A 26,444-nucleotide genomic window follows, 5' to 3' on the forward strand; every position below is an offset into this window, starting at 1 on the left:
ACGTATGGCGTTCCATACGGCGCGGTACCTGGTTCGAGAAGTGAAGGGAAGTGTTTGTTTGCAATGGTTTGCGGTGTATTTTGATTTTTGTATTGGGGGATGGGATCGGGAGATGCTCTTGAGCTATATAGGTCAAGGGAAGTGTTCGATCCTAATTTATGGGATCGGGAGCTGCTGTAGATGTATGTAGGTTAAGGGAAGTGTTTGTTTGCTATGGTTTGTGGTGTATTTTGATTTTTGTATTGGGGGATGGATCGGGAGATGCTCTTGAGCTATATAGGTCAAGGGAAGTGTTTGATCTTAATTTATGGGATCGGGAGCTGCTGTAGATGTATGTAGGTTAAGGGAAGTGTTTGTTTGCAATGGTTTGTGGTGTTTTTTGATTTTTGTATTGGGGGATGGGACCGGGAGATTCTGTTGAGCTATATAGGTCAAGGGAAGTGTTCGATCCCAATTTATGGGATCGGGAGCTACTGTAGATCTATATAGGTCAAGGGAAGTGTCTGATTCCGGATAAGAATGTGTTTTGTGGTATTTGGTGAGTTTTGTGATGTCGATTTTTTTCGTCGTTTTGCGTGGTTTTGTATGGCGGTCGGTGGCTAAATTTGTGTATATTTAGTTTCTCCCCACCCAAAAACCCCCAATTTCCCATGCTTGTCCCGTTAGAGTCATTAGGCTTTTTGTGAAACCTGTGTGTGTGTTGTTTTTCTATGTATTTTCGTGTTTATGATACGTATGCGATGTTTTTATATCCGCCATATTGGAATTGTCGTTTATGGTCATTTCCGCCATATTTGTGACGTCATGGGTCAAAGCCGACGGGTAGGATCGGACGCTTCTGTATTTCCGGGAGATTTACACATTCTGTACTTTGTGATTATATCTGGGCACCATGAGAACATTATTAACACTGGTCGCTGTTCTGAAATCATGCGAGAGTTGCATTTTGGAGCGTGGTACGGCATCATTGGTCAAAGCTGATGGATGGTATCAAATGCCCTGATTTATCCACTGCATGTGTATATAGATGAGTTACGGGTAGTTTTTCTGGAAGTCCTTTAAAATGAACTTCAAATCCTACCAAAGCGCATTTACATTTAGAAACAGAAACAGTTCATACAATTTTTTACTGTGAGCAATAGTCCACACCAAAATAATGTTGTGAATTAAAAAGAAATAATAACCAGAGTAGAAAATTCCAAGTTCTTGCATGCACATAGGCCTACTGATAAAAATTTTACGTGGAGAAACTATATATATTAGATCGGTGAAAACAGTTAATGTGACAACTGAAATGTTAATATATTTTCATTCACTGATATCTCACAGTATAATAATCTGGGCGACTTCTTACTTATGGAAAAAGTGTATGTTGCAGAAAAGAAAGAACCGAAAGAAGATTTAAATGAGGCATTCGCAGATGTGCATCTTGCAGGCACCTGTTACAGCAAATGTGAATGTTAACCACTGTGTCAAAGTACATTTAGTCACTGTTGAAATTTGATACCAACAATCCATCACAGTTTGGAAGTAACAGAGATAGTCATAAATATATCACAATCTTGATAAAATTTTAAAGCGGTGCAAAGATCGGCAAGTTGCTTTAAATGTTCAGAAATGTAAACTTGTGCACTTCAAAAAATGAAAAAATGCAGTAATCCATGACTACAACACCAGTGAGTCACTGTTGGAATTGGCCAACTCGTACAAATACCTGAGTGTATCATTTCGTAGGGATATGAAATGGAATTATCACACACGCTCAGTTGTGAGAAAAGCAGGCAGTAGACTTCAATTTACCGGGAGAATACTGGGGAAGTGCAATCAGTATACAAAGGAGATTGCTTACAAATCACTTGTGCAACCTATCCTGGAATATTGCACAAGTGTGTGGGACCTGTATCAAACAGGACTAAGAGAGGCTACTGAATATATACAGAGAAGGGCAGCACAAATGTGCATGGGTTTGTTTAAACCATGGTAGTGTGTCACAGAGATACCAAGGAACTGAAGTGGAAGACTCTTGAAGATAGACATAAACTATCCTGAGAAAGTCTACTAACAAAGTTTGAAGAACTGGCTTTAAATGATAACTCTAGGAATTTTCTACAATCCCCTATATATTGCTCACTTGTGAATTGTAAAGATAAGATTAGAGTAATTACTGCACTTATAGAGGCATTCCCACACTCCATATGTGAATGGAATGTGAAGAAACCCTAACGACAATGGATGTACCATCTGCCATGGACCTCACAGGGGCTTGCAGAGCGCAGCTGTACATGCAGATGAAGAAAAAAAAAATGATCTGTATTTTCTTCCAGCAAATTTAACTCTGGCACAGAAAGTAATGAAATACATGTCCAAAAACCTCTGAAAATCTGTCCATTGAAATAAAAGATCTGACATATAGCAGAAGCATTTTCAAATGTAAAGTCAGGTTGTTTGTTTAACAAAGCCTTCTGAAATATAGTGGAATTCTTGAACAGAAATAAGTAGTCAACTTCAAAAGTGTAAATAACTCGAACATGCATATATTTTGATCTATGGAACATTGAAGTAGGCGTAACTAAGAGAGCATAAGATATGGACAACAACTGACAACCTATTTATGGCAAATAAATGTACAGCTATGACATTTAGGTAACAAGTATTGCACTTTTCCTGAGCATAAGAAAAATAAATTTAATGCATTGCCTTCTAAAGCAAAGCAGTAGAAACAGCTGGAAAATTGTTAGATCCAACCACTTCTACAGCAACGAGGAATTCAAAAATTGGTTACTTGACAGAGGACTGATACTTTGTTCAAAATACATGTAATGCACTTTTTCAATGCTCTCTCCTCTCTCACTGCAGATGGGTATAGTTAAGCACTTTGCCAATTTCAATACAATTGTACTCTAAAGTATGGGTAAATATCATATAATTTTTATTATATCTTTCCCCTGAAAGATTTCACAGCTGCAATATTTTTTTCTAAACAAATGTAAATCTGGGAATCAAGCACACACTTTGTGTATGTGGATAACTGGTACCAGATAGATAGTTTGGCAGTGATAACTCTAATCACACTCAGCATTGGAGGTAAAAAATAGTAAAAACAGCCAAACACGAAAACTCAGCTTGTTTAAAATATACTGATTGTCAAAATATATCACGCACGTGAAAAATTTATGACCAGTTGCATGGACTCGTCTGGTTCATGACTCACTCATACTTTTTGCCCATCTCACATTTGGGCTCGTCAGTTACTCAGTATATCTTGCTTCTCGAACAGACCATAATTTTGGTCTAAACCGAAAACATTCTTTTTTCTAACAAAACATTCTTTTTTCTAACACGTACGTATTAAAGCGAAGTATGAAGATGTACTTGATTCCTCATTACTGTTACTTGGACTGAATCTGTTGAATGCAGCAGGCCTATTGCTGTCGATGGTGTGGCTAAATTGTCACGTATTGGTTTCTACAAAACTTACAACCACTAAATAAACAATTATTAAGGTAACCGTCTAGTCATTAGTTGGGACACAGTAAACGACTTCTTGCAAGCAATCTACGTGATCAATTGTACTAGTTACAGAAACTGGAGAATCATTATTCAACCTCTACTCTTTAATGTGTCAAAAAGAGGTCCCACAAAAAAAGTAGCAAAATTTGTTCTATGTATACAACAGTGCAATACAATACGTACACTTATTTGTACTTATATGTTTAACTGTAACAGACTCGAACTGCAATTTATAAGTGTCTTAGTCTCTTCGTTCGATAGCTGTACAAGAGCAGATGCGTAAACGTTCTAATAACCGAGATTGGGGCACAATTATGAAGAAAACACACTGATTCAAGAATGCGCTACATTAAACCCTTCATGTCTACCAAAATTAGTGAACAACTTCCAGGTATGCTAGAGAAATTAGACTGTCACAGCTCTTTCTCTGCACTTCTAACACAAATAGCTTTACCTTAGTTTGACAACAACTCACTGCCACGCCTCTCTAGTCACTATCGCAACCCAGCTATCCTCAACCGTTCCCATATTTGGATACGTGAATGCTAAACGGCAAACGCTAAAATCTTTGCAGGTTTCGGTAATCTTTGAGTTCGTTGTTATGACTGAGGTAGAAGATCTTTGAGACCCGCGGAGGGTGTGCTCTTGTAGGGTAAATAACAGCTGTGACAGACATCGTCAGGATGAGAGTGATGTGAGGAGCGCAACTGCGGAATACAATTCGTATTGTTCATACACTTAGTCAATGAGAAAAATTTTCCTTCCGATGATTAGCGACATAGTCGTCAATTTTTGGCTTTCAGTTTCTCTACTACTTTGAATCACAAGCGGGAAATTAAATAACGAGCAGCTGCTGTACTGCTATTTGAAGTATTGGCATGTAAGTGTACCGTGTATTTATTTATTTATTTATTTTCTCAAGAAAATCTAAAACAACAGTATCACATGTAAGAATGTGACCAGCTGTTCGTCACCGTTAAAGTTATTGTGTGTATCAAATGGAGTGAAGAGTTGCTCCCATTGATTGTTTATTTTCTCGCTGAAGCTGTTTAGGCTCACATGTTTATGGAATGACCTAAGACATCGTTCTTTAAAAACATTAAAAATGAGTGAAAGATACGTGTTCTACTCGTAGTAATCTTGTTTTATTCTATAGGATGTCATACTTCGACATAGTGCTTGTCACAGGTTTATTTTATCAATTCGTACAAGAGTGTTGTAGGTGTAAAGGGATACTTGCTGCCGCTAGTTACGGCATGTTGTTATCCGTGTCCGATGTTTTGAGACTTACACATGTATTGCGTCCGAAACACAAATGACATCATTACCTGACTGACAACATGAGTTTAACAGGCAGGCAACGACGACTTAGTTTTGAAACTTTGGATATTCATTAGCAGCTCAATGTGTAAGGATGGTACGCGTAACAAATTAAAATCTACAACTTTTTCGGATTCTGTATACGGTACATGCAGCTACCCAATAATCTGCTACCCACCGGCAGCATGTTACCTTCATCCCGGATCCCCTCATTAACTGACAAATACATAGGCCTATTCGAATGTAAAGTTGCGCTAAAGATGTAGATAAATATTAGGCCTAGTTGAGCATTATTAAATGTGGTGTGATGTTTGTTTGCTTTTCTTAGTGTTGTTCACAGGCTCAGATATTCGAAGTTTGCGTTGCAAATCTTTTCAGTCCTGGGAGATTTTTCTGTCAATTACTACATGCTTCATGTCTGGCAGGAAGCTGCATATCTAGAAGAAAAAAGAAAAAATGCTAAGATGTTACATAGTATGTAATGCACGTTAAGTTGGTCATTTTGATGCCTAAAATGTTTATTTGCTAGATGCCAATTAAAAAGAGATTGTAAGTCTCCCTAAAAGTGCCTTAGTGAAGTGGTTCAAAATTATAGGAAGGTAAGAGCTTTCCTCTGATATGACCATGCCAACTAAAGCATAGTGAAGTTTGGACCAGCTTTGAGGTTGATGACAGCTTTAGCTTTTAATTTACTCATGATTGGTCCATTGGTTTCATTCTGGTTAACTTTCACTGCACAACAACAAAGTGTTCTGTGTTTGTTTTAAAATGTTTAGGCCATATTGCTGTTCTGATTTTTAATAATCAGTCTCGTGTGAATGCTTGATTATTCAAAGAGCAATCAGCAAGTCATCTATGTGTTTATAGGCATGAAGCTTATCTTGTAGTTTTTGTGTTGGCAAAAGGAACAACTTGTAATATTTTGTTGTGAGACATTCCTCATACAGATAGGTGGAACAGAATGAAATTTTCACTCTGTCGCAGTGTTTGCTTATACGAAACATTTCAGATATGTGGAACTTTTGTGGTTTTGGTAATCACTCAAATTATAGAGTTCAGTTTTTATTGGATGCAGGTGACAGTCATCTATGTGCAAGCACAGTAAAAAGGACAACCAGTATGACTATCTGGGTTTTGCTGGCTCTTAGGAACAGCCCATTAGGGTTGGTTGATTTTTCCTGAAATGATTCCTCTTTGTTGTTAAAGAATGTTGTATGGATACAATTGAAGAATGGCATTCATTGTTTGGTGAGAACAGTTATTGTTGTGATGTACTTAACTTGCCCAAATTGAGAGGTTCGTACTATCCTCTATTACATCCCAAGCTTCTGGCACTCATTTGAATGCCGTGGTTCTTCTCTCATGAAATACACACGTACAATAGACCATATTTACTACCTGTGAGAGAACACTAGACCAACATTTGTAGCTTTTCATTACAAGAATTTTTTCCATCCTTTGTAGTAGTTTGCCTGGATCTATATCTGTTTATTGTGCTTTTGAAAAAAGTATTACTATTTTGTGAACATAAGGTTATGAATGTGTAACAACATCGTTGTCTCCAACCATCAAATACGGAGATGAAGAGCTGCTGGGTTTGTTACCAATAGCTCTGATCAACACACAAGTATTACTGGGATGCTTTTCGAACTTTAATGGGAATCTCTGGAGGTAAAACAACATTCTTTTCAAGGAGTGCCGTTGAAAAAATTTAGAGAACCAGCAACTGAAGCTGTCTGTAGAGCAATCGGAAATACAGAAGCATCCGATTCCACACATCTGCTTTGACCCATCACATCACAAATATGGCTTAAACGAACATACACCATGATTCCAATATGGCGCCTATGACTTCATTACATAAAAAGACAACAAATACGAAAATCCATCGAAAAACCAACACACACACACACACACACACACACACACACACACACACACACACACACACATTCCACAAAAATCCTAATGACACTAACGTAACAAGCATGGGAAATTGGGGGTTTTTTGGTGGGGACAAAGTAAATATAAACAAATTTAGACACACCACCATACCAAACCACACAAAACGACGAAAAACCAACAACACAAAACTCCCCAAATTGAACTAAACACAATGTCCTCTGGAATCGGACACTTCACTTAACCTATATAGCTCGACAGCATTTCCCGATCCCACAAATTGGAATCAAACATTGCCCTTGACCGATATAGCTGAACAGCAACTCCCGATGCCGGAACACCCACAGCCACAACCACAGATTGGAATCGAACACTTCCCTTGACCTATATAGCTCAAAAGCAACTCCTGTTACTGGAACGCCCACAGCCACAACCACACATTGTAATGGAACACTTCCCTTGACCCCAGCACACAACAAATACACTAAGAACAAGAAAAATAAAAACTTACCCCCAAACCAACCCCCCCCCCCCCCCTTCACCCCAAAATAAAATACTCGTAAACAAAAACCAAACGCAAAATAAAAAATCTCAATCACACACTGCAACTCGACAAAAACTGCAACAAAATAGATCCTGCACAACTAAATCACAAACCAACACACTTCCCCCCCCCCCCTCTCTTCACAAACAGTACCAACAACTAACCCCCCCGCCCCTCCCCCCGAGCTGCAGCCAGCCAGCCACCCACCCGCCCGCCCACCCACCCACCCGCCCGCCCACCCACCCATCTTGTCCAAACCATTTATCGTCCATGTTTCACTTCCGTGCATGGCTACACTCCATAAATTGATTACACTTAGGGAAAAATGATGGAGAAGTTGAAATTGCTTTATTTTTTACTCATTTTCATTACTAAGAATTTCACATGTATTAGTGGTGTGTACACAGTTTTTCTCTAGCAGAGGTGAAATGCTACTTCAGATTCATTTTAGTTCATTTATTCTTCCTTGTTACGCTGCTGGCAATTAACATTGCAATACCGTGGAGGTTGCATACAACAGATGTTAAATTGGCATAAAGTGTGCAAAATACTTGATATGCAAATAATTAGCATTTTAGCATATCTTCATAAAGTAGGTTTGAGTAACATCATCTACATCCTGTAGATAACAAAAGATTACACAGCCATTTCGCATTCAGAAATTTTATTTGAATGTTGTTTGTTCCTGATGAGATTGTGTTACACGTCAAGAAGAAACATATGTATGCATATTTATGATATTGCTGCTCACATTGGGCAGGATTCCATGACCATCAAGAAAATATGGAACTGGTGGGTCAGGAGGACCATACTCGGTGCTGTGCAGGATCTCAGTGACACCACGTAAGTGCCGCTTAGGATGCATGAGGAAAATGCGCTTGTTGCCATCAAGACGAGTATAAATTTGGGAAGTGAAACAACATCTGAAATTCAATGGACTGTCAGTATGGCCCTCCTCAGGGGAAACCACCTTAACGTAGCAATGTTTATGTGGGCGACGAGACTTGTGTGTTCTGGATCCGGAGGGCTATGCCGGTAGTAGCTTAGCTACCAGAAGGGTCACCCAAGCTGGACAGGCCAAAGGGGAGGAGCCAGACAAAGTGTGTCCCACAACGGCCTATCACTCCCCCTTTCCTATTCCAAACCTGTCCTCACCATGTCCTTTTCCTGTCATTTTCTGTTATATGTATTAGATCTCAATAGCGGTGATAGTGGAGGAAGAGTCTTTTGGAATGGTGAAGGTGGCAGAAGAGGCACCTTTTCTCTTTGGGTACAAAAAGAGTACAAGTAGTGACTGTGCCCCAGAAGGGCAGCTACAGACAGTGTCTGACTCATAGTGAGCAGCTGATTTTATGCTGGGCACCCTACTGCCTATGTGGAAAGTAATGGGAAACTACCACATTACATTCCCAAGCAGTACATGGTATGTCTCTCCATGTGGAAGATTCTGGAGTTAAAAACTTCCCTCATTCGGATCTCCGGGAGGGGAACACATTGAGAGTAGACATATTTGAAGAAAGGGACAGTGAAGGGAGGAAAGATAAGGATTGGAACATGGAATGTGAGGACACTGCTGTAAGCAGGAAAGCTAGAGAATGCAAAACAGGAGATGAAAAGGAACAGATTAGGTGCCCTTGGTTTGTGTGAAATGAGATAGGGAGAGAATGGGGAGATAGAAAATGGAGATTATTAGCTCTTTTACTCAGGGGAAATCAAGAGTGGTGAAAACGGAGTAGGATTATTGATAGGGCAAAAGCTGAAAAATAAGGCAATGAAGGTACAATATATTGATGGAAGAATGATGGTATGACTGAAGGTTAGTTCAAAAGATTTGGTGTTAACACAGGCATATATGGCAACCAGCCAGCATAGAGATGAGGAAGTGGAAGAATATTATGAGAAAATACAAGACCGTTGGAGAAAAGAGAACCACTTGCATGAATATCAAGAGCTCAGATGGAAACCCAGTTCTAAGCAAAGAAGGGAAAGCAGAAAGGTGGAAGGAGTATATAGAGGGTCTATACAGTGGCGATGTTCTTGAGGACAATATTATGGAAATGGAAGAGGATGTAGATGAAGATGAAATGGGAGATACGATACTGCGTGAAGAGTTTGACAGAGCACTGAAAGACCTAAGTCGAAACAAGGCCCCTGGAGTAGACAACATTCCATTAGAACTACTGACAGCTTTGGGAGAGCCAATCCTGACAAAACTCTACCATCTGGCGAGCAAGATGTATGTGGCAGGGGAAATTCCCTCAGACTTCAAGAAGAATGTAATAATTCCAATCCCAAAGAAAGCAGGTGTTGACAGATGTGAAAATTACCGAACAATCAGTTTAATATGTCACAGCTGCAAAATACTAACGTGAATTCTTTACAGACGAATGGAAAAACTGGTAGAAGCCGACCTCAGGGAAGATTCTGTAGAAATGTTGGAATACGTGAGGCAATACTGACCCTACGACTTATCTTAGAAGAAAGATTAAGGAAAGGCAAACCTACGTTTCTAGCATTTGTAGACTTAAAGAAAGCTTTTGACAATGTTGACTGGAATACTCTCTTTCAAATTCTGAAGGTGGCAGGGGTAAAATACAGAGAGCGAAAGGCTATTTACAATTTGTACAGAAACCAGATGGCAGTTATAAGAGTTGAGGGACATGAAAGGGAAGCAGCGGTTGGGAAGGGAGTGAGACATGGTTGTAGCCTCTCCCCGATGCTATTCAATCTGTATATTGAGCAAGCAGTAAAGGAAACAAAAGAAAAATTTGGAGTAGGTATTAAAATCCATGGAGAAGAAATAAAAACTTTGAGGTTCGCCGATGACGTAATTCTGTCTGACACAGCAGAGGACTTGGAAGAGCAGTTGAATGTAATGGACAGTGTCTTGAAAGGAGGATATAAGATGAACATCAACAAAAGCAAAACGAGGATAATGGAATGTAGTCGAATTAAGGCGGGTGATGCTGAAGGAATTAGTTTAGGAAATGAGACACTTAAAGTAGTAAAGGAGTTTTGCTACTTGCGGAGCAAAATAACTGATGATGGTCAAAGTAGAGAGGATGTAAAATGTAGACTGGCAATGGCAAGGAAAGCGTTTCTGAAGAAGAGAAATTTGTTAACATCGAGTATAGATTTAAGTGTCAGGAAGTCGTTTCTGAAAGTATTTGTATGGAGTGTAGCCATGTATGGAAGTGAAACATGGACGATAAATAGTTTAGACAAGAAGAGAATAGAAGCTTTCGAAATGTGGTGCTACAGAAGAATGCTGAAGATTAGATGGGTAGATCACATAACTAATGAGGAGGTATTGAATAGAATTGGGGAGAAGAGAAGTTTGTGGCACAACTTGACTAGAAGAAGGGATCGGTTGGTAGGACATGTGTTGAGGCATCAAGGGATCACCAATTTAGTACTGGAGGGCAGCGTGGAGGGTAAAAATCGTAGAGGGAGACCAAGAGATGAGTACACTAAGCAGATTCAGAAGGATGTACGCTGCAGTAAGTACTGGGAGATGAAGAAGCTTGCACAGGATAGAGTAGCATGGAGAGCTGCATCAAACCAGTCTCAGGACTGAAGACCACAACAACAACAACAACAAGAACTCATCGAGAAAGAAAATAGAAATGCCTGCATTATCATCATGGGGGACTGGAATGCAGTGGTGGTTGAAGGTAGAGATGAAGATACAGTAGGAAAATTTGGATTAGGAATAAGAAATGAGGGAGGTGAACAACTAATTAGCTTTTGCAAAAAAAATCATTAGCAGTGGGTAACACATTATTTGAACACCACAAAAAGAGATATTACATGTGGATATCAAATTTGAATAGGGAAAGATAGCAGTTGGACTACGTCCTGATACAACAAAGGTGTAGGAATTGTTTGAAGAATGCCAAAGCTCATCCAGGAGTGGATATACATTCAGACCACAACCTAGCAGTGGGAGAAATACCAGTGAAGTTGAAAAAAAGTCTGGAGAGGTGAAGCGAAAGAAAAACTAAACATAGAAAGACTCAAAGAGGTAGGAAAGGCATCAGATTTGTAAAACAGATTTATGGAAAAATGGGAAAGAGGTAATGTTGATGAAAGTGTTAATGACAGATTGATAAAAATGAGGGAAGGACTCGTGGACTCTGCCAAAGAAGTAATAGGAATTAGAATATCCCAAAGTACCAGGAAAGAATGGATAACAGAAAACATGTTGGAAAGTGGAGAAAGTGGAAAAACATAGAAACTGAAAAAGGCAAAAGGAGGTGCAGGGAACTGAATAATGAATTAAGAAGAAAAACTGAAGCAAGGGAAAAATGAATGAAACAGAAATGTGACAAAATGGACATAGAGGGGAAGTATGAAATGATATATAGACTGGCAAGTGAGATAGTTCCTGAATGTAAAAGAAAGAGGAGTAATGTGGAAATAGCAAGAGCAGATGGTACTCTAGCAGAAAAGCCACAGGAGGTTTTGAACAGATGGCAAAAATATATTGAATGTCTGTATAAAGAGGATGAAATACAAAGTGAAGTTAAGGTTGAAGAGGAGCAATATGTGCAAGAAGATTTAAAAGGATTCACTATCTTGGAAGCATAAGTAGAAAAGGTGCTGAAGGAGATGAAGGATGGGAAGGTATGTGGAATTCATGATTTGCCAGCAGAGCTGTTGAAGAGTCTGGGAAACAAGGCAAGAAAAGAAATAGCCTACCTCTATAATGAGATATATGACAAAGAGGAATGGCCTTAGGACTCCCATGCAACAATTATGATAGCAATGGAGAAAAAGAGAAACACTAAAAAATGTGACAAGAATAGGACCACCAGTCAATGTCTCATGCAGCTAAAGTGTTACTGAAAGTGTTGGATAGAAGGCTATATGGCAAGCTGGATAGAGGAATTGCAGAGGAGCAGTTCAGATTTAGAAAAGGAAAAGAAGCAAGAGATGCTATTGGCCTGTTAAGAACAATAGGGGAAGGATATATTGAAAAAGGTAGAGAAATCTTTGATGGTTTGATTGATTTAGAAAAGGCTTTTGACAGAGTTCAGTGGAACAAGCTGGTGGGTATTTTGAAGAGGAAAGGAGTGGACTGGAAAGAGAGACTACTGATACAGAATCTGCATTTACACCAGAAAGTAAGGATAAGGATTGGAAATGAAATGTCAGAAGGAAGCAGCATTGGGCGAGGTGTTAGACAAGTTTGTTGCCTTTCCCCATTGTTGTTTAACGCATACCTTGAAGAGATTATTGCGAAAGGCTTAGATGGGAAAAGAGGAATATGTATTGGTGGAAAGAGAATAGAATGTATAAGATTTGCTGATGACATGGTATTAGTGGCAGAAAGCGAGCGGACAGTGAATAACATGCTGAAAGATCTGAAGCTTATGTGGAATATGGGATGCAAATAAATACAGCAAAATCAAAGAGTATGGTCGCCAGTACAAGACACAGACTGTCCAACATTAAAATAGGACAATCTACCATTTGCCAAGTAAGTGCATTTAAATATCGTGGAAGCACAATAACTGAAGACTTGAGATGTCACTAGGAGGTGAAAACTCGAATTGCGATATCAAAGGAGGCATTCAACAGAAAGAGGAGACTCTTGTGTGGCAAATTACATAAGGGTCTAAGGAAAAGTCTTGGCAAATGTTTTGTCTGGAGTGTGGCACTATATGGGGCAGAAACATAGATGCTGAGACAAGAGGATGAAAAAAGGTTAGAAGCATTTGAGATGTGGATGTGGAGGAGAATGGAGAGAATAAGCTGGATGGAAAGAGTTAGTGATGAAAGAGTATTGGAAAGTGTTGGTGAGAGATGATGTCTGCTGAAGGTTGTTAGAGGAAGGAAAAAGAACTGGTTGGGACATTCATTGAGAAGGGAGTGCTTACTAGCAGATGCTTTGGAAGGATTGGTGTGTGGGAGAAGACTGAGAGGAAGAAGGAGATACAAGATGATAGATGACATAAAGGGTAGAGGAAATTACTCAGAGGCCACACTATAAAAGTGTCGTCAACGTACCGCCAAAATACTGTCGGTTTAAAAGTGGCAGAGTCGAGTGCTCTCTCCTCAAAATCCTCCATAAAAAGATTGGCCACCAGGGGAGACAAAGGACTCCCCATGGCGACACCATCAGATTGTTCGTAAAATTCGTTGTTAAATATAAAATATGTAGAGGAGAGAGTGTGCTCAAACAACGCTGTAATGTCTGCACCAAACATATTGCTAATGAGGTGTAGTGAGTCCACCAGAGGCACCTTTGTGAACAGTGAAACCACATCAAAACTGACCAATAAATCACTACTTTGCAGTTGTAGTGACTGAAGTCGACTGATAAAATCACCAGAATTCTTTATGTGATGTGCACACTTGCCTATCATTGGTTTGAGCAAAGATGCCAAGAATTTTGCTAGGTCGTAGGTGGCTGCTCCAATGTTACTCACAATTGGACGTAATGGCACATTTTCCTTGTGGATCTTAGGCAGTCCATATAACCTAGGTGGAACTGAACTGTTTGGTTTCAGTCTCTTGATGACCTCCTTCGGTAGGGAACTATTTGATAAAAGTTCTGCTGTTTTTCGCACTACTCGACTCGTGGGATCCTTATCGATTTTGCGATACGTTGAATCACATAATAAAACATTGATCTTATTAATATAGTCATCCCTTGGTATGAGGACAGTAGCGTTTCCTTTGTCAGATTTTAAGACTACTGTATCCATATCTGCTCGTAAGTTACGGAGGGCTATCCTCTCCATGGGCGAGATGTTATTCTTCATTGGTGCATCCCTGGTCAATACACGACAAGACTCTCGACGAACTTCCTCCGCTTCATCTGTATCAAGACGGCTTACAGCTTCTTCGATGGCACTGATGAAATCCACTAGTGGCGGTGGAACAGGTGTGGGAGCAAAATTCAGTCCTTTTGCTAGCACAGACACAGTCGCATCATCTAAAGTTTTCTCTGTCAAATTAACAACAGAACGTCGAGTTGGAACTTCCTGCTGCATCTGTTTAGAAAGTCTGTCAATCTTGGCAGTTTGCCTCGTCACAGCTTTATCATGGCTCCAGTTTGCTTTAGCCCCATGTTTTTATGGAACAATCAGTACGCCAGGAAAGCTTTAAACATCACCTCAGTTTTTTGTTGAACATTTAGAGGACAAGTTTGGGGAGGTGGAGGGGTTGTCCAAAATGTGGTCTGGGTCAGTCTTGATAAAAAAAAAAGCATCCTCTGCCCAGTCACGGGCATTACTCTCTTGTGACAAGTTGGGGGATGTTTCTGTTACCATCACACTCCATAGGAGCTTAAATATGGTCCAGGGCATTATATTCCACAGGGCCTTCTTTTGCAGTCTGACGACGAGCTGCACACCAATTTAGAGCGGCGAAGTGTTCACTTCGTCCGGCGCATCCATTGGGGTCTGAGGGATAATCAGGTTGCCACCAGTGCCTTCATCTTGGCCTTCAAGGGTGACACATTGCCTGGGAAGTTCAAGGTGATGGTCTGCTGTTGTGACATCGAGCCATATATCCCTCCCTTGACGTGGTGCTTTAAGTTCGGCCATATGTCTTCCCGCTTTAATTCCAGCGTCACGTGTCCAGATTGTGGACGTCCATCGCATCCCAATACTCCATTTGTCCTGCCTCCCATCTGTGTCAACTCCAGAGAGCATAATTCACCTTGCTAGCCAGATTGCAGGATTTTACGGAAAGAGAGGAAAATCATGGAATAGAAATTGCTGGACCGACTGACCTACACTGAGGCTAAGAGGAAATTTGAGCACCTACACCCTGTGGTTATGACCTCCTCTTACACCATAGCTACGAGAACAGTTGTCGCCCCATTAGTTCTTCGCATTCCTGTTGCCTCTCAGAACCAGAAGACTACACCTGCCCACTTGATGGTGGGGGGGCACTTCCCTCCCTGTTAGCTCCCGCACCACCTACTTCGGGAGCACTGCCTCCACAACCATCGCGGACACCAGTTCCCACTTCTCAGCTGGAGAAGTGTAAGTCTTCAACTCCTCTTGCTAGGAAGGGGTCCCTGGGTGACCCAGGGACCCCTTCCTAGCAAGAGGAGTTGAAGAGTCACTCCCTTCCTAGGTTTCTGCTAGTGGGAAAGATGACACCCGCCAGTGGCTGAAGAGCCCAAAAGCAGCTGGTCGTAGGGCTTCACGCTCATCCTCAGCCCCATAGACTGAATCAGTGAAGTCCTCCCAGCCAGGGAAACCCAAGGAGCAGTGAGAGAAATCCAAAAATAAGGTCCCCAAGACCAAGGGAATTGTGGTGGCACCCACACTACCACTACCTACAAGCTCTACGTTTGAGGGTGGGGTGGAGATTCTGGCATCCGCTGAGGACCTAGATCGTGCCGGACCCTCAGACACAGTGGGTATAGACTGCTGAGGAAAAAGTCGGTGGCAGCAGGTGACCCTGAGGTGTAAACTGCATCATTGAATGTTCTATCCCTTCCCAGTCTCACGATGACGTCATCCTCCAGTGGAATTGCGGTGGTTTTTTCCACTGCCTGGCTAAGCTACATCAACTGTTAAGCTTTACACCTGCTTTCTGCATTGACCTCCAGGAAACTTGGTTCCCGGCAATGTGGACACCTGCCCTCCGCCCCCTATAAGGGATATTACAGGAATCATAGTGACTATAATCAAGTGTCAGGTGGAGTTTGTGTTTATGTCCTATACTCAGTCTGTAGTGAAACTGTGCCCCTTCAAACCCTTTTTAAAGCTGTGGCTGTCACAAGGACAACACAGGAAATAACTGTCTGCAATGTATATCTTCCTCCAGATGATGCAGTATCTCTGAATGTATTAACTGCCCTGATTGGTCAACTCCGTAAACCTTTCCTACTTTTGGGAGATTTTAACGCCCATAACCCATTGTGGGGTGTCACCGTGCTTACTGGTTGAGGCAGAGATGTTGAAACTTTACTGTCTCGGTTCGACCTCTGCCTCTCAAAACTGGGGCCACTACACATGTCAGTGTGGCTCATGGTACCTACTCATCCACTGATTTACCAATTTACAATCCAGGACTTTGCCCATCTATCCACTGGAAAGCACATGATGATCTGTGTGGTAGTGACCACTTCCCCATCTTCCTGTCATTGCCCCAGGATCAGGCCCATGGACGCCTGCCCAGATGGGCTTTAAACAAGGTGGACTGGGAAACTTTCACCTCTGCTGTCACCACTGTATCTCCCCCACATAATAACATCAATGTGGTAATTGAGCAGGTGGCTACAATAATCGTTTCTGTGGCAGAAAATGCGATCCCTCGTTTTTTAGGGTGCCCCGTCGAAAGGCGGTCCCGTGGTGGTCACCAAAAGTTGCTGAAGCAATTAAGGAGCATTGGTGAGCTCTACAGCGGCATAAGCAGCATCATTTCCTGGAGCACCCTATAGCCTTTAAACGACTCCATGTCCGGGTTCGCCAACTTATCAAACAATGGAAACAGGAGTGTTGGGAGAGATATGTCTCGACCATTGGGTGCCATATGTCACCTTCTCAAGTCTGGGCAAAGATAAAAAGTGTTTTCAGGTACCAGACCCCAACAGGTGTTCCCGGTGTTAACATAAATGTTGTATTATCTACTTATGCAAATGCGATTGCCGAGCACTTTGCCGAACACTGTGCTCGAGCCCCTGCATCGGAGAATTACCCCAGCCTTTTCCACTGTCAAACAGCGGCTGGAAGGGAAAGTCCTCTCATTTACTACAAGCCACAGTGTATCCTATAACGCCCCATTTACTAAGTGGGAGCTCCTCAGTGCTCTTGCACGTTGCCCCAACACAGCTCCTGGGCCAGATCGGATCCACAGTCAGATGATTAAACATCTCTCATCTGACTACAAGCAAGTTCTTCTTGTCATCATCATCTGGATCTGGTGCGATGGCGTCTTTCCATCACAGTGGCGGGTGAGCACCTTCATTCTAGTGCTCAAACCCGCTAAAAACCCGATTTATGTAGATAGCTATTGGCCCATCAGCCTTCTTCAGCCTTCTTCATAAGCTGCTGGAATGTGTGGTGTGTTGGTGGTTGGGTTGGGTCGGGTCCTGGAGTCACGTGGCCTACTGGCTCCCTGTCAGGGCGTCTTTTGCAAGGGCTGCTCTACCACTGATAATCTTGTGTCCCTTGAGTCTGCCTTCCGAATATCCTTTTCCAGATGCCAACACATGGTTGCAGTCTTTTTATTTACGAAAAGCGTACGACACCATCTGGCAACAGCATATCCTTGCTGCGTTATATGAGTGGGGTCTGCGAAGCCCACTCTCGATTCTTATCCAAAATTTCCTCTTGCTTCATACTTTCTGTGTCCAAGTTGGTGCCTCCCATTTCCCCCCCCCCCCCCCCCCCCCCCCCCCCCCCCGCCCCCATATCCAGGAGAATGGGGTCCCACAAGGCTCTGTATTGTGTGTGTCTCTTATTTTTAGTGGCCATTAATGGTCTAGGATCATTGTAGGGCCATCCGTCTCACCTTCTCTATATGCAGACGACTTCTGCATTTCGTATTGCTCCACCAGTACTGGTATTACTGAGCAGCACCTGCAGGAAGCCATCCACAAGGTGCAGTCATGGGCTGTAGCCCACGGTTTCCAGTTTTTGGCCGCAAAGTCGTATGTTATGCACTTCTGTTGGCATCATACCATTCATTCAGAACCTGAACTTTACCTTAATGACGATCCACTCACTGTAGTGGAGACATATCGATTGTTAGGACTGGTTTTTGACACCCGTTTGATTTGGCTTCCTCACCTTTGTCAGCTAAGCAGAAGTGCTGAAGGCACCTTAATGCCCTCCGCTGCCTGAGCAACACCAACTGGGGTGCAGATTGCTCTATGCTGCTGCAGCTCTACAGAGCCCTTGTTCAATCCCGCCTTGACTATGGGAGTGTGGTTTATGGTTCGGCGGTGCCCTCAGCATTTCACTTTCTCAACGTAGTGCACCACTGTGGCGTTCACCTAGCAACACTAGGTTTTAGGATGAGTCCAGTGGCCAGCATCGTTGTAGAGGCTGGAGTCCCTCCATTGCAACTTGTGCTTGCACAACTGCTCACCAGTTACGTTGCACACGTTTGTAGTTCTCCTGTGCATCCGTATCACCGTCTCCTTTCAACGGACCAGCCTTCTTGAACGACGTCTTCAAGGATGTCTCGATCGCCTCCACTCGTGGAGCATCGAAACCGGCTTCCGTTTCTCACCCAGTAAGACCGTTTGTGTCAATTTTTGGCGACGTAAGGAGTTTCTTCCGCCCTCCTTACATCTAGGTCCTGTCAACCTTCCGTTTTCAGACGTCGCTAAATTCTTGGGTCTTATGTTTGACAGAAAACTGTGCTGGTCCTCCCACGTCTCCTATCTTTCGGCTCGCTGTCTGCGATCGCTTAACACCCTCCATGTCCTGAATGGTACCTCCTGGGGAGCGGACCGAGTGGTCCTTCTCCGCCTCTATTGCGCCTTAGTGCGCTCAAAATTGGATTACGGAAGCATAGTCTACTCCTCTGCTCGGCCGTCTATTCTTCGGCGTCTCGACTCTATCCACCACCGTGGATTACGTTTAGTGTCTGGAGCTTTTTGCACTAGCCCTGTGGAAAGCCTTTATGCTGAGACTGCTGAACCTCCGCTGTCCAATCGGCGAGCAGTCCTCCTGAGTCGTTATGCTAGCCATCTGTCTTCCATGCCTGCTAATCCAGCCCATGAACTTTTTTTTCGACGCCTCCTTTGATGTAGGGTATGCAGGCCGCTCCTCCTCCCTACTACCCCCGGGAGTCCGCTTCCGTCAATTGCTCGATTCTCTTTCCTGCCGCTTTCCGAAAACCTTTTTGACAACTTGGGGTACAGCACCGCCTTGGCTCCGTCCCCGGATCTGCCTGCTCCGTGACCTTTGTCAATTTCCCAAGGATGGTACCCCTACACTTGTTTATCGTCGGGCATTTGCTGCTCTATGTGCACAAATGACGGACGCCACGTTTATTTACACCGACGGCTCGAAAACATCATTAGGTGTAGGGAGTGCCTATATTGTTGGCGACAACCCAAATCGCTTTCGACTTCCCGACCAGTGTTCGGTTTATACTGCGGAGCTTTACGCTGTTCTCCAGGCTGTCCACTACATCCGCCGCCATCAGCGGATACAGTACGTTATCTGCTCAGATTCTCTCAGCTCTCTCCTCAGTCTCCAAGCTCTTTACCCTGTGCACCCTCTGGTCCACCGGATTCAGGACTGTCTGCGCTTGCTCCACCTGGGGGGCGTCTCGGTGGCGTTCCTCTGGCTCCCGGGACACGCTGGTATCTGTGGGAATGAGGCGGCCGATATGGCGGCCAAGGCTGCAGTCTCTCTTCCTCGGCCAGCTATTCAGTCGCTTCCCTTCACCGATCTACGGAGCGGTTTATGTCGCCAAGTTGCTCATTTATGGCATGCGCATTGGTCAACACTTCCCCGTAATAAATTGCGGGAAGTGAAAGCCCTTCCTTGCGCTTGGACTTCTTCCTCCCGAACGCGTCGTCGGGAGGAGGTAATTTTAGCTCGACCCCGGATAGGGCACTGTCTTTTTAGCCATAGACATCTTTTAAGCGGTGATCCTCCTCCACTCTGTCCCCACTGCTCTCAGCCGTGGACGGTCAGACACCTTTTAATTGAATGCCCCTATTTTAATCCGTTACGCTCCCGTCTACAGCTATCGCCTGATCTATCGTCGATTTTAGCAGATGACACGCGCTCAGCCGACCGCGTTCTCCAGTTTATTAGTGACAGTGAAATGACGTCAGTCATTTGAAGTTTTTTTTTTGGGGGACAACCACCCCCTGTCTGTACTGGATTTTTAAGCATTCTTTCTACTTTTAGTTTCTCCAATTTTATGAGTTTGTTTCCATTGCTGCTGGTTTTCAATTTCGGTTTTTTACTGTCTTAAGTCACGGGCTGGGCGCTAATGACCATAGCAGTTTTGCGCCCTAAAACCACAAAAAAAAAAAAAAAAAAAAACGTCTCCTTTTCCCACCCATGGCAGTTCATCTCCCGCAACGGTGGCCCAAGTCTGGGCTTCCAATTGCAGTTCATGTTGGATCCCTTGTTTCTGAACTGGAGTCCTTCCCTTTACCACCTATACTTGAGATCCAGTCACGTACTCCTCTGTGGTGTACACCTGGTCCGCGGCTTCGCCTGGATCTTTCATATGGCCCTAAGGACTCGGTTAACCCCACCGCTCTCCACTGCCACTGCCACTTCCTCTTGATTCTTGACATGTACCAAGGCCACAAGTGGTTTACACTGACGGCTCAATGGCTGATGCTCACGTTGGCTTCACATATGTCCATGGAGGACATAATGAACAGCATTCTTTGCCCAATGGCTGCAGTGTTTTCACGGCCTTGCAAGTGGCTATATCTTGTGCTCTTGAGCACATCCATTCATGCCCTGGGCAGTTGTTTCTTCTGTGTACTGACTCCATGAGCACCCTACAAGCCACTGACCTCTTCCTTTGGAGCGACCGTCCAGGAGTCCACTATGTCCCGAACGGTCCAGTCGTTCAGTGGTGTTTGTCTGGACCCCAGGTCATGTCGGAATCCCAGGCAATGAACTTGCCGACAGGCTGGCCAAAGAGGCTACGTGGAAACCGCTTATGGAGATCGACTTCTCTGCAACTGACCTGCATTCAGTACTACACCACAAGGTTTTGCAGCTTTGGGGGATGAAGCGGCATGACCTCAGCACATACAACAAACTCTGTGCTATTAAGGAGACTATGAATGTGTGGCAGTCCTCCGTGCGGGCCTCTCGCAGGGACTTTGTGGTTCTCTACTGGCTCCACATTTTCCACGCTTGGGTGACCCACAGCTACCTCCTGACTGTGATGACCCACCTCAGTGTCAGTGGCCCATTTCTTGGTGAGCTGTCCTCCTTTGGCTGCCCTGCGACGGACTCTTCAGTTAACGGACTTGTTGCCATTAATTTTAGCTGACAACACCTCATCGGCTAATTTAGTTTCACATTTTATACGTGATGGTGGGTTTTGTCATTCTATATATGTTTTAGCACATGTCCTTTGTCCTTTTGTGTTCTGCACTCTAAAGCATTTAGGGTGGCTCTTTTAATGTGTCGCAGAGTGGCTGGCTTTTCTTTTTTATTCTCGTGGTCGGCCAGCCGCAGTCATGTGCTCTTTTCTTTTTACCCCTTCTATCTGTTTCTTGCTTCTGTCTGTGGTTTTCATGTTTTGTCCTTAGTAGTGTTGGTTGTCATTCTTCTGGTTCTTCATTTCTCCCGTTGTTGTGCTGTACATCTCCTTTCTTTTCTTCTTTCCATAGTGTACTTATTGTACCGGGAACAAGGCACCAATGACCTTGCAGTTTGGTCCCCCCCCCCCCCCCCCCCTCCTTTAATCAACCAGCCAACCATAAATAAGCATGGATGTACAGAGAATGCTTTCCCAACAGGCATCATCCTAACTGGAAGAATATTATCTCCATGGATACCAACTTAGGAGAGATGGGGTTTTACATGAAACAGAGAGCTGGCCAAGGTTCCTACCAAAGACATGTCTTAACACCAGACTTTGAGGAGATGGTGTTGGATTGTCTTGCTGACCACCTAACAGTAAGCACCAATCAACTTGCACTTCGAAGGATACAATGTGGAGCGTACTGGTGGAACCGATACTACACCCCTATTGTAGTGAACATGTGCAAACACTCGGATCAATGGATTCTGAGCATAGTATTCACTTCTGTCTATGGATTATCCACCATGATGCTGTAGTGCTGAACTTCATACAGTTTGTATTGTTCACGGATGAGGACTCACTCATTCGTAATGGTGTTTCCAAGAGCCATGTCTGGAGTGAGGACTATACCCATACCACCCACATTGGTGACCACTAGCAATGATTCTCTGTCAATGAATGGGCGGGGATTGTGCAAGATCACCTAACAGGACCTTATTTGCTGCCTCCACATTTGACAGGTCCATGTTACGTGGTGTTCTTGTGAGATGTGCTGCCACAGTTCTTGGAGACTGTACCCCTTGTCCGTGAAAGGATGTGGTTTCGATATGTCTGTGCACCAGCCCACTTTGATGTTAATGTCTGCAAGCACCTGGACAACACATACCCTCATCGTTGGAATAGAAGGGGAGATCCTGTCCGATGGCCAGTGCGATCACCAGATCTATCGCCTCTGGACTTCTTTGCTCTGGTGTTACGTTGAGATGTTGCTGTATAAAACCCTCATAGAAATGGTTGAAGACCTGCTTGCTAGGGTCCAAGATACCTGTTCCTGGTACAAAAGACATCAGGGATCTTTGACAGACTGCGGCAGACCTTCATGCCCCATTGCCATGCATGCACTGAGACTGACAGTCATGACTTTGTAATTGGTGAGTGTGCTCCATTGATTGTTATGTGGTGCACACTGTGTATACCCATAAAGCACTAAATATATATTTCTTATCAGTGGTTCCCTGTATCAATATAATTGGTTGTGGGTCTGCTATCACCTGTTTCTTTGGCTCAAAAGCTTTGAGACTTCATGTATAGCCATGCTGCCTTCCCTGAAGTCACTGATGCTTGCTCCAGCACAATATAAGGTAATGTTTTCATTACATGCCTGCCATAATCTTCCAATGTACGAAGGAAAATATTTTCACGAGGTGGATGGTGTCTCAATGGACAGTCTGTTAGCTCCAGTTATAACCAATCTGTTCATGGAGCACTTGGAGGAAATTGCCCTGGACTAAGACCCTGCAAAGCCTAGCTGCTTTTACCATGACATCTATGACACATTCGCTGTCTGGTCTCGGGGACATGAAAAGCTGGGAGAATTCGTGGACCACATCAACAACATCCATGACAATATGAAGTTCACAGTGGAGGTAGAGACAAATGGTGCCTCGCTGTTCCTGAAGTCCTCGTCTACCACAAGGAAAATGGATGTTAAGAAATATTCTGTTCTGAGTTCCTTGGTACACTGAGCAGAAGCAGTTTCAGATGCTGAAAACTTGCCAAGGGAACTGAACCACTTACAGAAAGTATTTAAGGAAAATGGCTACATCAACCACTAGATTTTGTAAGCCATCCTCTGGAAACAGGTAAGCATAATGACCCTGAGGAGAGCACAAAGAAGCTTGTATTTTTGCCATTCTGTGCCTCAGTAACAGGAAAGATCGGGCAGCACTTAAAGAGGTGTAAAGTCAATTTGGTCTTCAGGGCTTCAGCAAAAAATTCAACAACTCATGAAGTCTCTGAAAGACAATGTACGTCTCATAGTACACCTCAGAGTATATAAAATGCCGTGTGGGTTTGGACAGCCAGTGGCTCCTTCTTCAGACAGAAGGGTTGAACGGGAAGGAAGACGGGTGAAGGAAGAGGACAATAGAGGTCTAGGAAAAGGGGTAGATTTAGGGAAAGTGACCCAGAACCATGGGTTAGGGAAGATGTACCAGATGGGATGAGAAGGAAAGACTCTTTCTGAGCCTGAGTCTTTCCTTTCTTGAGCCTGAGTCTTTCCTTTCTTGAGCCTGAGTCTTTCCTTTCTTGAGCCTGAGTCTTTCCTTTCTTGAGCCTGAGTCTTTCCTTTCTTGAGCCTGAGTCTTTCCTTTCTTGAGCCTGAGTCTTTCCTTTCTTGAGCCTGAGTCTTTCCTTTCTTGAGCCTGAGTCTTTCCTTTCTTGAGCCTGAGTCTTTCCTTTCTTGAGCCTGAGTCTTTCCTTTCTTGAGCCTGAGTCTTTCCTTTCTTGAGCCTGAGTCTTTCCTTTCTTGAGCCTGAGTCTTTCCTTTCTTGAGCCTGAGTCTTTCCTTTCTTGAGCCTGAGTCTTTCCTTTCTTGAGCCTGAGTCTTTCCTTTCTTGAGCCTGAGTCTTTCCTTTCTTGAGCCTGAGTCTTTCCTTTCTTGAGCCTGAGTCTTTCCTTTCTTGAGCCTGAGTCTTTCCTTTCTTGAGCCTGAGTCTTTCCTTTCTTGAGCCTGAGTCTTTCCTTTCTTGAGCCTGAGTCTTTCCTTTCTTGAGCCTGAGTCTTTCCTTTCTTGAGCCTGAGTCTTTCCTTTCTTGAGCCTGAGTCTTTCCTTTCTTGAGCCTGAGTCTTTCCTTTCTTGAGCCTGAGTCTTTCCTTTCTTGAGCCTGAGTCTTTCCTTTCTTGAGCCTGAGTCTTTCCTTTCTTGAGCCTGAGTCTTTCCTTTCTTGAGCCTGAGTCTTTCCTTTCTTGAGCCTGAGTCTTTCCTTTCTTGAGCCTGAGTCTTTCCTTTCTTGAGCCTGAGTCTTTCCTTTCTTGAGCCTGAGTCTTTCCTTTCTTGAGCCTGAGTCTTTCCTTTCTTGAGCCTGAGTCTTTCCTTTCTTGAGCCTGAGTCTTTCCTTTCTTGAGCCTGAGTCTTTCCTTTCTTGAGCCTGAGTCTTTCCTTTCTTGAGCCTGAGTCTTTCCTTTCTTGAGCCTGAGTCTTTCCTTTCTTGAGCCTGAGTCTTTCCTTTCTTGAGCCTGAGTCTTTCCTTTCTTGAGCCTGAGTCTTTCCTTTCTTGAGCCTGAGTCTTTCCTTTCTTGAGCCTGAGTCTTTCCTTTCTTGAGCCTGAGTCTTTCCTTTCTTGAGCCTGAGTCTTTCCTTTCTTGAGCCTGAGTCTTTCCTTTCTTGAGCCTGAGTCTTTCCTTTCTTGAGCCTGAGTCTTTCCTTTCTTGAGCCTGAGTCTTTCCTTTCTTGAGCCTGAGTCTTTCCTTTCTTGAGCCTGAGTCTTTCCTTTCTTGAGCCTGAGTCTTTCCTTTCTTGAGCCTGAGTCTTTCCTTTCTTGAGCCTGAGTCTTTCCTTTCTTGAGCCTGAGTCTTTCCTTTCTTGAGCCTGAGTCTTTCCTTTCTTGAGCCTGAGTCTTTCCTTTCTTGAGCCTGAGTCTTTCCTTTCTTGAGCCTGAGTCTTTCCTTTCTTGAGCCTGAGTCTTTCCTTTCTTGAGCCTGAGTCTTTCCTTTCTTGAGCCTGAGTCTTTCCTTTCTTGAGCCTGAGTCTTTCCTTTCTTGAGCCTGAGTCTTTCCTTTCTTGAGCCTGAGTCTTTCCTTTCTTGAGCCTGAGTCTTTCCTTTCTTGAGCCTGAGTCTTTCCTTTCTTGAGCCTGAGTCTTTCCTTTCTTGAGCCTGAGTCTTTCGTTCTCATCCTGTCCAGTAAGTTTCCCCTGACCTGTGGTTGTGGGTGACTTTCCCAAAATGTATCACTTTGCCTAGACCTCTCCAAACCTTTTCTTTCATCCCCTTCAACCTTTCTGTCTGAAGGAGGAGCCACTGGCTCCAAAAGATTGCCTAATTGTAATCTTCTTTTGTGTGTTTGTTCTACAGCTGCTTGGTGAGTAATTTTTTTATCTATCCAATTACATTATGTTGTCATAAACTGTTATGTGTTTATAATGTCTTTGGGAGTGATCACATTCACATTCATACAAACATCTAAAGCAGCAAGGAGGTGTACCTCCCACTCACTCACCAGGCATACAAGTTAAATGTATCGATAAGAGATTTCTGTCATACGACACACATATTGTCATCAGTGTCATGCATGATGCACTGATTGTGTTCTCCAGTGGAGGATTTGGATGTCTTGTCACCTTGTCATCAAATGTTTACGGTTTCCTTTCGAGAACCACTTTCTTTTTGCTGCTAAAAGAGTAGGTATGCAGAAACAACTTCCGTTATATGTTCCTTCCTTACATTTCAGCGTTTCAAACGAACGTTGCACCATGACATGGACAAAAGTTTGAATACATTGAACAGATATATCAGTTACCGTATGGGCAGTTCATTGTTTCACAGTTCAGTACATCTTCTTCCTATTTTCATGCTCGATCTGTGTTCAGTTTTTGACAAGCTGTGCACTGGGTTATCTTAATACTAAATCTGAGGGGGTTGCATTGGGGAGTTCCCCATGTAAGTGGTTATCATCATAGACCCAGTACAAGAGCCTTTCAACTGCTGTCAACTAAGTCAGCTGGCATCTGCTGTGAAGAAATGTTACAAGAGAGGTGGATTGTATCATTAGCGAATAATGCATGTATTGTTGAGGGTAGGTGTTCTGGTGGTCATTAATAAAGATAAGGAAGAGGAGGGGGCCTAAGGCGGAGCCCTGCAGGATTCCTGATGTAATTGGTGTTATATCTGAACAGCTTGTTCTCCCATCATGTGTTGTTTCTGTCCTCTGATTGATACAAGTGAGACCATTC

General features: G+C 43.3%; 3 protein-coding genes across 5 annotated transcripts in view; 1 reads left to right on the forward strand and 2 right to left on the reverse strand.

Annotated features, from left to right (window-relative positions):
• The window catches only part of LOC126162477 (LIM and senescent cell antigen-like-containing domain protein 1), a 92,483-nt gene extending 88,383 nt beyond the window's left edge, over nt 1–4,100 (reverse strand). Inside the window, exon 1 of one of the 2 annotated variants that reach the window (XM_049919014.1) lies at nt 3,965–4,100. The gene's annotated coding sequence lies outside the window, so the exon portion shown is untranslated. Of the gene's footprint in view, nt 1–3,693; nt 3,719–3,964 lie in introns of those variants that run through there. The other variant, XM_049919018.1, reaches the window with a different exon arrangement.
• The window catches only part of LOC126162475 (protein brunelleschi), a 272,584-nt gene that overhangs the window by 14,740 nt on the left and 231,400 nt on the right, over nt 1–26,444 (forward strand). The window contains exon 1 of one of the 2 annotated variants that reach the window (XM_049919011.1): nt 4,163–4,390. The exons of the other annotated variant lie outside the window; for it this stretch is intronic. The gene's annotated coding sequence lies outside the window, so the exon portion shown is untranslated. Of the gene's footprint in view, nt 1–4,162; nt 4,391–26,444 lie in introns of those variants that run through there. 2 annotated transcript variants of the gene reach the window in all.
• On the reverse strand, nt 5,227–25,387 carry LOC126157720 (serine/arginine repetitive matrix protein 2-like). Its single transcript, XM_049916394.1, has 2 exons — nt 23,707–25,387; nt 5,227–5,267 (listed from the first exon to the last, which is right to left on the reverse strand). The coding sequence occupies exons 1-2, from the start codon at nt 25,385–25,387 to the stop codon at nt 5,227–5,229; spliced, it is 1,722 nt and encodes a 573-aa protein (XP_049772351.1).

The sequence above is a fragment of the Schistocerca cancellata genome, chromosome 2 (genome assembly GCF_023864275.1).
Source record: "Schistocerca cancellata isolate TAMUIC-IGC-003103 chromosome 2, iqSchCanc2.1, whole genome shotgun sequence".
NCBI classification, from domain to species: domain Eukaryota; kingdom Metazoa; phylum Arthropoda; class Insecta; order Orthoptera; family Acrididae; genus Schistocerca; species Schistocerca cancellata.

Bases quoted from the DNA above. Each gene is read 5' to 3' on its own strand.
- LOC126157720 (XM_049916394.1), bottom strand. From the start codon at position 25,387: ATGAGAACGAAAGACTCAGGCTCAAGAAAGGAAAGACTCAGGCTCAAG. The intron at 5,268-23,706 runs GTACATCTTCCC...TTTTTCTTCTAG, and splicing joins TTTCCTTCTCATCCCATCTG to ATATGCAGCTTCCTGCCAGA.